This window comes from Biomphalaria glabrata, chromosome 11, assembly GCF_947242115.1.
Source record: "Biomphalaria glabrata chromosome 11, xgBioGlab47.1, whole genome shotgun sequence".
In the NCBI taxonomy this organism is placed as follows: Eukaryota; Metazoa; Mollusca; class Gastropoda; family Planorbidae; genus Biomphalaria; species Biomphalaria glabrata.
The window spans coordinates 12688153-12698987 of NC_074721.1; the positions used below are offsets into that span (position 1 = coordinate 12688153).

At 37.4% G+C, this 10835-nt stretch overlaps 1 protein-coding gene across 2 annotated transcripts in view; it reads left to right on the top strand.

Moving 5' to 3' along the window:
- LOC106063205 (uncharacterized) overlaps positions 1-3734 on the top strand; it is a 124038-nt gene extending 120304 nt beyond the window's left edge. For both annotated transcript variants that reach the window (XM_056004862.1, XM_013221512.2), the window contains one exon: positions 143-3734. In XM_056004862.1, coding sequence (XP_055860837.1) covers positions 143-398 — 256 coding nt within the window. In that variant the 3' untranslated portion in view covers positions 399-3734. The remainder of the gene's footprint in view (positions 1-142) is intronic.
- The last annotated feature ends 7101 nt before the right edge of the window (positions 3735-10835 follow it).

Consider the following 10835-nt stretch of genomic DNA (forward strand, 5'->3'; position numbering starts at 1 on the left):
TGAAGTAACATCTGTATTCTATAAAATTGGATATTCTGCTGTCTTATCAAACATCGGAAGCTCATATTTAGTCGATGCGCATTCTTAACAACTTTGATTCTATTGAGTCTAACTTTTGTTCCCCCAATTCTTTCTTTCCCAGGTATGCTGAGTTTGTGAAAACCATCGCCAGGTCAAAGCTGAAAGAATGGCAGTGCGTTGAGGACAAAGTGGAAAAACGCTCCATCAGCTTGCTGTGCCAGGACGCCTCCGTCAGGAAGTACGTCATCAAAGTCGTCAGGAGCTGCAAGTGCAAGAAAATGAAAAAGAGGCACAATAAGACATATGTAGATCTTCCGGGACAGAAGAAAACGCGACGGAAGGAAGCGAGCACAAACGTCAACACGAAAAGAACATGAAACAGACATTAATGTGAGACAAAATAACAAGAGGAAGAAACGAAGGAAATAACTATCTGTAGATTTGAGACCTTGTGTGTCTGTGTTTACTTAGAAACTTTCACTGCAATGACTAAAGAATACATCGCAGTCTAAAGATGCAGTGTTTAGTTTGGCTCGGATTTCGCATGTAAATATTATACATACGCTGTTTTTTGTTTAAATGTGAGCAAGAGTGTGGTTCATTAATCTACTCCATACAAGTAAGAAGGGAAAGGATATCATTTCTAGATAACAAAAGCAATGAAAAGATGAAAAGAAAATATAGGCATTGGGATGGCCACACTATCAGTTTCAGTCTTCTCACAAAAAAGAAGAGCTAAATTGTCCGTAAAATGTGATGAGCTTATTGATAAATGTTCTTAAGCTCTTCTATAGGCTCTTCATCTTCGTACATGTTGCCTCCATTGTGTATTGTCCTTCTGCCTCAATAATTGGTGCCTCGCCCTTCTGCCTCAATAATGCCTCGATGGTGCCTCGCCCTTCTGCCTCAATAATTGGTGCCTCGCCCTTCTGCCTCAATAATGCCTCGATGGTGCCTCGTCATTCTGCCTCCAAGATGCCACTTGAAAACAGTCTTGTTGGAACTGCACACACCGTTACGGTCACACTTGCGTGTAATTCCAAGATGAGCTCAGTTCCACAACTGTATCGAAAGACTTTCGTATTTAGACTTTGATTTTTTTTACTATCTCAACTTTTGAATGCTGCTAATGTTTAATGATAGTAGCTTTTAAATTATTTGTAGTCTAAACGTAGTTCTGAAATCAACAGACGTTTAACAATATTTTCATCCTAAACCAATGAACATAAAGATGATTTGTATTATTCTTTGGGCTCTACACTCAGAGACCATGAGCGTACAACGTCTGGGCGACTCTTCAATATCGACAGACACTTTTAATAGCTTTTTTTTTTCACACAAACCACCAGACAGAAGAGCGTCCATTACACATTGCTAGCACTTCACTAACTTCACTAAATAGTGATTTATGAAGAGCTAGTGAGTCAGGAGCAGCGACCTAAATGGAGGGGTTTCTCTGTTCAATGATAAGAGAACAACTAACTCCTTAGGCATTGAAACCTCCGTAGAAAGGATCGCCAAACAAGGCGTCGATCCAAATATCTACAAACGCATACACACAATGTGATTTGTGCTTGCTTCGATAACATTGTAGACTGCATGTAGAACTGTTTCGTTTCAAGACAATGTTCTCACTGAAGACAAAACGAAAGCGATAAAGGCGAACTTTATCAAAAGACAACCAAGAAACTTTGAAGTTTCGGACAATTAATTTCAATCAGAGCTCTTGTTGGGACTTCTGACAGCTGGACAGGACTATAGGCCTACTGTCCAAAATGTTTTTGTGATGGGATTTTCAAATTTAAAGAAAATACAAAAAGGATCCAACTTATCTACCACATGAATATTTTTTTCAAACTTTTGAATTCATGGCTTTGTTTCGCTTCAGTGACTTTGTGGATTTAGCAGTCGAAACGTAGCCATCTTTTTTTTTTGTAAACCTTTCGTTGACTATTTGGAAACTAGCGTACGTAAATACTATGCCTTGAATATGAATAAACATATTTGAAATGAATGGCGAACTGTGAAGTATAAAATAGAAAGGCATTTTTTTTTTAATTTAATTTTTTAATGACTGTTATATAGAAATGTGAATTGACCACATGTCAGCAGTTAACATCTGGAATCTGGACTATTAGAAATTAGTTATAGACTTTTAAAACTATATGTACAACATATCTGGAGTGACTAAACACTATGAATGGAAAATGAATAAGCATACCGCGGGTTCGTTCAGTTCATCTCATTCCATACACTGTGTGGTTGGGTTTTAATTGCAGGTGTTTGAAAAGCAAAACAAATAGTTCGATGCCTAGTTTTGAACGACAAAGCAGCAACGAGCAATCTAGCCGAGGCCAAGAAGGCCTGAACACTGACCTACAACGTCACCACCTGTGGGCAGTTTAGACCAATAGCTCGTTGCCACGTCACAGGTCTCTACGACGTGGCAACGAGCTATTGGTCTAAAATGCCTACATGTGGTGACGTAGCAGGTCAGTGTTGAGGCCTTCTATATCGAAATGGTCTCGACATAAAACCCTCTCTCTTGTGAACTTGTTTCTGATTAGCTTTACGTCATTCAATGTGGGCCCGTGGACTTGGATATGATGTATGTTGTGGCTGTTGATTTTGTATAAGGCTTGGATTGAATGAATGTTGTTTTTTTTAAAGTCAATGTATATTTATCCCCTTTTTTCCACCGTACTAGGTAATTGTGGAATGGAAGATATAACAGGTGTATATATATACATACTAATCTGTTTGAGTGTGAACGAAGCATGAATTTAGGTGTTACATGTGGCTTGTGCTCGCGTATGTGTTAAGATTTATGTACTAATTAGTAAACTCAGACAACAGTAGGCAAGAAAACAAAGAATAGTGTATGTGTGATTCCTACAGAATCTTTTTCCCTTTAAACATTTATTTTTGTACATATCTTTGATCAGATTGAAGCATGAAAAATGTGTGAACAATTGGCACCTTCCCCCCCCCTTCCCCTCGTCGTTGAGCTTAGGACTTCTCGTTGTGGGGCTTAAGCTCATTCAGCGTTGACTAAAGACCCATGTGACCCATCTTGCAAAACCCACGTGAACCATCTTATATGACCCATGTGACCAATAAAATAATACCCATGTGACCCATCTCATCAGACCCGAGAATTTCTCATCAGACCCAAAGACCTCTCATTAGATCCGGGGACCTCTCATTAGCTCCGGGGACCTCTCATCAGACCCAAGGACCTTTCATCTTAGCCTATGGTTACTTTGGCGTTAACTAGTTTTTAAAAAGTCGAAATTCCGTAATGGAATCTCATAAATTCTACCTTTGAATGAAAGTTTCTTTCTTGCTATGTTGACGATGCAGTAGAATTGAATGTCCTTACAAAAAGATGTTTTCATTAGTTGAGAAGAACTAGAACGGTAGTTTGATATCACCATATTACATAAGTTTCAGATTTATATTGCTGACAGTTTTAGAAAGTGGTGCGTAACTTATTTTTAGAAAGTGGTGCGCAATTTATTTTTTAGAAAGTGGTGCGCATTTATTTTTAGAAAGTGGTGCGCAACTTCCCCCAAGTCTTTATGACATGCTGACTCTGTTATGATTTTCAATGCGATCATATTGTGTATTAATCAGTAGATCTGCTTTGTGTCCTATTTCATCTATGTACATTCTAAATAAATAGAACATTCGTTTTGAATTTGAATGCTCAACTTTTGAGTTAGTGATTTCATCTTTTGTTGCACTCCTGCTGTAACATTTCTTTGTGTTTGAAAAAGTATTCGTCTCATTTTAAAGTTCATTTTTTGCAAACCACTTCTTTGTTGGTTTTGTTTTTGTATACAAATATGTCAGCAATTTATTTCTATTACCGTCATCCTCCAACTTCAAGGTAGTATGGGGTAAAGAGGATCTAACTCTCTCTTCTACATACACTGGACACAAACACAATAGCTGTGAGCAATCGAGACCAATCGTCATATAAGACCTCAACGCTGATCTGCGACGTCACAGCTTTTGGGCAGTGAAGACCAGTTGCCCCGTCTTACAGACCTGAGGCAGCAGCGAGGTTACAGATCAGTATTCAGGCCCACTATGATGATAGATCTCGACGTAATGCACTAACTCTATTCACCTTTTAGATGTCCTGATGTCCTTGTTAGTAAATCTATCCACCTTTTAAATGCCCTGATGTCCTAGTCAGTAACTCTATCCACCTTTAAGATGTCCTTGTCAGTAACTCTATTCCCCTTTTAGATGTTCTGGTGTCCTTGTCAATAACTCTATCCACTTTTTAAATGTCCATTTCAATAACTCTATCCACCTTTTAGATGTCCTGATGTCCTTGTCAATAACTCTATCCACCTTTTAGATGTCCTGATGTCCTTGCCAATAACTCTATCCACCTTTTAGATGTGAGGGGAAGGGTAATGGGTTCTCTTTACTTTTGCATAAACATTTGATTTAACTGGCCAAATACTTTATGGGAAAAAAAAAACATTTTGCTTTAAACATTGTCTTTGTCTTCAATGGATGTACAAAACAAGAATTGGAAGCCTCTTCAAACACTACATTCGCCTCTAATTGACGCACTCAAAAAGCCTTTAGCATTAATACTCTTTTTGTTGTTGTTGTTGTGGTATTTATCTTCTTTCGTCTGTCCACAATTCAGGATAGCAGACTTGTGTTGTGTGCCCTCGGACTGTCGAGACCACGGACCCGAGTTCAAACCCTGCCCGTTGTCATCATCTGCCAACCTGCTGGAGATTTGGATTAGGACGTTATAAGCTTCGATTCTAAAAGGAATGGCCCTAACTTATACAACGAAACAAATAATCCAAAGATAAATCCTTTTTTTTTTAAAGTATGTAATTATTTGTACACAAAAACAGAACTCAAACCCTGGCCAATGACATAAATGACTTGGGCACGCTTCCATGACTGTAAACTTCAAACAAGCTAAATATTTAAAATAAAAGGTTACAAAGTCAGTTTGCGTGGAGATACAAACTCAAAATCGGCACCCGAAGTGGTCCACCTAGAATCTTCACCAAGATTCGAACACGGGACTTCCGGTTCCAAGTGCTTTTCCCCTCAGCCACAGCATCTCCATATATTCATTTAGCGTACACTTATATTTTTTTAAAAATAATAACTTGTTACATGTAATAAAGAGAAACTTAAAAAAATATATTCTTTTAGCAATTGGCAACACGAAAAAAAAATTCTTGACCTACTTTAAGCTACAAGTGTGTACAAATGACTTAAAAAGACTTTCCCCTCGAAAATAAAAATTAATATCTCCATTGTCATTTGTAATATAAACTAGACATAGATCTAGCTAGATTCAAGATCTATGTCTAGAGCTAGATCTAAGTCTAGATCTAGAAATAGATCTAAGTCTAGATGTAGAACTAGATATAGAATCTTGATATAGAATCTACTATATCTAGACTAGAACTCGTATGAATTTAAACGTTTAATCTTACAATTACTAGACCTATGCCAATGTTATGATCATGAATAGTAGGCCTTTTGTTATTGGGTAATGGTGTACTATGCTGTTCCTATCCGCTTCGTTTCTTAATGTGATACTATTGTTTACATAATAAATAAATCTGCACCCCTAAGCTGTCAGAAGATAAGTTATTGCCTTAATAATTAAAATTGTGTTCAAACTATCAATCAATACATTTATAATATATTTATTATAAATATATCTAGATGTGGGCTCTTTTTAGTCTTATTTAGACTGTCAAGTGTAGGCCCCTATAATGAGCGTATGTCAAAACTGCTTTCTATAAAAGTACTTTGTTATTTTTTAAACTTATAACTAAAACGAAGTTCGTATCAAAATTCTTTTTTTTTAAACATCATTTGAATCAGTATTCTATTCAATGAGTTTGTTAATAAATGGAAACTATATTTTATAATGATCCTTTGACACTTTTACCATTGTGACCTTAGATGCAAATTTATGAATGCAACTTGAGTTATTAATGAAGAAGTCCATGACCTTTTAAAACAAAGTTACCTCCCCTGAAGTTTTTTCATAGAAAAGTGGTGTAATTTTTTGAAAAAATCTGCTTGCATATATAAACTTTAAAAATTCGGAAAAGCAAAAAGTAGCCGTTGCATCAGAACTTTGAATAATCTAAAATATCATGATGTCCGATTTTCATTTTCTCTTCTAGTTTTTTTGAGATCTAAACGGGACAGACGGACAGACGTACAGACAGGCCATAGAAAATTAATAGCGTCTTTTCCTTTTTCGGGGGCCTCTAAAAATACTTTTTAAAAGCTTATATAATGGAAAGAACCGTCCAGTTAATCTCATGTCTCTCAATATTGCGAGATTTATTTCCCTTTTCAAAATAAAACAAAATAATTAATAACCACTATTTAATTACCTAGTTTTTTTTTTGTTTTGTTTTGTTTATCGCCATATACGTTGAATTATTGTTTCAACCTGATCCGAGAATGGAATAGCGTGTACAAATTTTGAATCAGATAGACTGACGAAGTATCAGATAGACTGATGAAGTATCAGATAGACTGATGAAGTATCAGATAGACTGATGAAGTATCAGATAGACTGATGAAGTGAGTTAATGTAAGCTTTGTAAAACTATATTTGTATGATTGATCACTATATCAAGAGACTGTGTCTTTGACGCTGGATAAATTGGATGCATTCGTATTGCTTTCATTATTCATACCTTAGAGTTTAAAAAAAAATGGAGCAAACAAATCAAATAGGAAATGCACTGGGTAACACTACTTCGGAAAATATGAACGGGCGCCAGATTAATGACGCCTGTAAGGTGGGTGGCGTAAATCTTGCCTCGCGCTGACGACCACAACACGAAATCGTACAATGTCTAAGCCACACGCTCACAGTAGGCGATAGGGGCGTTTAGGGGCGCCACGGTTCTTTCACCCGACCCCCGTCTACCACAACCACAGTGGCTTGTGATTCATCTCTCGCTGTGGCGTCATTGGGGTGCAGGACACACACACACAAAAGTGCACCCCCTTCCTTTTTCTCTTGTCCACGGGTTCGGTTCTAAATTACAGCATCACACGAACAGTCACGTTCAACTCATTTGCATATTACCAGCGCCACCTACCAGGCTTTCTGTAATTAAAGTATCGTGCAATTATATCAAAGAGGATAGGGCGATGCTGTTGTACCTGTTTCCCCGCTGTTCTGATCGTAAACACATTTTGTTTAGAACCTTTTTATTTTATTTCAACAGCCTAAATTTCATCGTTGAAGTTTGTATATAAATGTCGAAATTCTATCCTCTTTCGTATAATATTATCTGTTAATGGAATGGGGAAAGGGAAATATAATTTAAAATATTCATGGCTTTTTAATTAGCAAAAAAAAAAAACACCACCATAAATAGCTAGATTTTTTGGGGTATCCGATGTACAGAATAAAAGAAGTGGTGATACACTATGTTGTTTTAGTAAGTAAAAGTCCCCTTTCAGATCTTTGCGATCTAGAGCGCAGATGAGGTTAAGGTCATCTGTTTCTTTGGCCAAAGGTTAACCAGCAGAGTGTCATGTGGCCAGCACAAAAACCAACTGCCTTTACCAGTCGCGTAGCTAGGGTGGGGAGAATTTCAATATTCCCCGGGCCCCCACTTGAGGGGGCTCCCAAATTAGCGTTTTTTTACATTAAATATTAAATATTACGCAAAATGCAGGGGCCCCCAAAAAGGTCAACCCACCAGGCTCCAAATGATGGAAAATTCCTGGCTGCGTCCCTGGCCTTTACTTTTCCCAACTAGAGTCAGGTAACCATTAGAGTTGAGGGGTCTAAGGGGTGCCCTAAAAATCCCGAAGTTCAAAATCTCAGACTTCACTTCAATCAAATAAGAACATAAAACTAAAATGTTATTTAACCTTGGTTACGCCAATAATAGAATATGCATCCTCCGTTTGGGACCCCTCAACTCAAGAAAACATTAAGAAACTAGAACAGACACAAAATAGAGCAGTGAGATTCATAACAAACGAATATTCACATTTGACTAGAGTAACACCTTTAGTAAAATCACTAAATTTAGAAAACCTTCAGGACAGAAGACTCAAATGTAAAGTAGCAATCATACATAAAACACTGAACCTTAATCTTCAAATACAAAAACAAAATTTAATAAAATACTCTGAAAGACACGAAGATAAAGGTGCATTCCTCGTCCCATATGCTAGGACAAATTTGTACAAATACTCCTTCCCTAGTGCTATTAGAGCATGGAATGGGTTGCCTGAGCTAGCCAGGAAAACCAGTGACTTTGCAGAATTTAAGTCATTGGTTAATATGCATGACTAAATGCATGACGCGTATGACGTAATCATCTTTTTTTTTTTGAAGTAACGTCTGTATTATATAAGATAAGATAAGATTCCAATTTCGAACCCAGGACCCAAAGTTCGGAAGCCAAGCACTTAACCACTCAGCCACCGCGCCCCTTTTAATTGTTTTTATTTAGTTGTATGATAATTTTAGCACCGCAGAATCAAAGTTTTTAGCTCTTTTGTAGCTGAAATTTGTTGTTTTTTTATTTAGTTGGCAACATTGAAGCTTGAGTCCATGACATTCTTTAGTTTATCATGAAAATGACTAATAGAAAACCGATGGTCCAGATAGAATTTTTTTTTAAACATCTTTAAAACTTATTCAGATACAATCGCTGTCAATATGTAGTCCTCATATGAACGGCTTTGATAAAATGTAAATTAAAGATAATTCAAAAACTATTTGTAGTTTTAATTTTAATATTGAGATGATCAGATGAGTAAAGGGTTCTGGATTTAAAGCTAGAACAGAACTCACCCCACCTCTTCCTTTTTCCATTTGTGATCTAACCTTGCATTAATATTGGACTTAATAAATAACTGAGTGGATCCCCTAATTTTTTTTTAAGTTAGTAAAAAAAAATAGATATTTATTTTATCAATGTTTTTTTTTTTTTGTACGCAGATATTAGGAGTGCACAATTACAGAAACACAAACTTAAACAATGACTGCTCCCTGCAAACACAGCGACGACATCGATACTGTAAAGATGGCGGCGAAGTCGCATTCAAACCAGATATATAGGTTTGTGCATTAAGCACAATGGGCCAGGTTTTGACAGGAGTGGTAGACGCTTATTGAATTTAATCATGGGGAAATCGGTTCAATGGGGAGACTAGGTCAGGGCGTCGCTGTAGGATTGGGTGCCGTGCGAACCTCAGAATGATAAGTAAGGGGTTAAAGGTTAGATTCGAAGGTGTGACCGTACAAGTGGCAGTGAATGGGGAGTCTAGCTTCATTCAAGTCATGCAGGTCCCTAGTAAAGTTAACTCAAGCAGGGAAATAGAAAAAGGGGGGGGGGGGCAAACAGGTCAAGTCGATTTAAAGTTAAACAGTGGGGACACCCATTTTTAGATTGATAATTAGTCTGAAGAAAAAAAAACCTACATACTGTAGTAAATCTAAGTCAAGCACTCAACGAAAGAGAGTAACAATAGAAGACGTATTTATTTACAATTATAAAATACTCAGAGACATGGATTTCAGCTATGAAGTCACAGGGAGTTTTGTCTTAAGCTCTTATCTTATCTTATTTTATCTTACATAATACAGACGTTACTTCAAAAAAGAAGATGATTACGTCCTACGCGTCATGCATTTAGTCATGCATATTAACCAATGACTTAAATTCTGCAAAGTCACTGGTTTTCCTGGCTAGCTCAGGCAACCCATTCTATGCTCTAATAACACTAGGGAAGAAGGAGTATTTGTACAAATTTGTCCTAGCATATTTGACGAGGAATGTGCCTCTATCTTTGTGTCTTTCAGGGTATTTTATTAATTTTGTTTTTGTTTTTGAAGATTATGGTTCAGTGTTTTATGTATTATTGCTACTTTACTTTTGAGTCTTCTATCCTGAAGGCTTTTAAATTTAGTGATTTTACTAAAGGTGTTACTCTAGTCAAATGTGAATATTCGTTTGTTATGAATCTCACTGCTCACTCCATTCTACAAGTCCTTTTCTACATAAACACTAGTACAGACCACCGACGCACTTCCCAGTGACGCTCCAGGTTCTCAATACAGTTCACTGGTAGTTCTTAGTGCCAGACCGCTCAGACTCCCCATAACTTGCTGTTCACTTCAGCCGGATCTAAAACAGTCCTTCCTCAAGAATCAATATGTCGTCTATTCCTCGTGTTGAACGGTGTGCTGGTGCGCACCATCAGTGTCGGCGCCGGAGCAGGGTTAGAACAACATTTATCATTGGAAAAACAAATGACAACTTTCGTCCACAGAAAAAAAACAACAAGAAAAAAAACATACAGATTAAATCTTTCTTGTGCTATAATATATTACCTTGAAACGTTTCTTTGTCTGATATATGTTTTCTGATGTGAGGCCAAATTACCCACGAAAAGCGCCACGGTTTGTGGGACGCAGGGCGATAAGGGAGTGGGGCTCCCACAAGTTCCAGCCATTATTCCAGTCATTTCAGGTGGACAGAGCTAATCACAAACTTGATACCGGAGAGCGGACTCTGGCATTTCCGATGTCCACTTAAAACTCCTCCTTTACGACTTCGAGCAAGAAAGTGCTGATGTGGACCTACTGAAGATGTACCGCCCCCCTCCACCTCTTAAAAAGACATTCTCACGATATTGTCGGTTTGTGTTTGAAGAGGAAGGGGAGATAACCACCACCTTTTCAACTGTTTTCTTCACAAGTTTATGACGTTTAAAAGTCTCAAATTGTTATTCTTGTGGAGCAATATTGGACATTT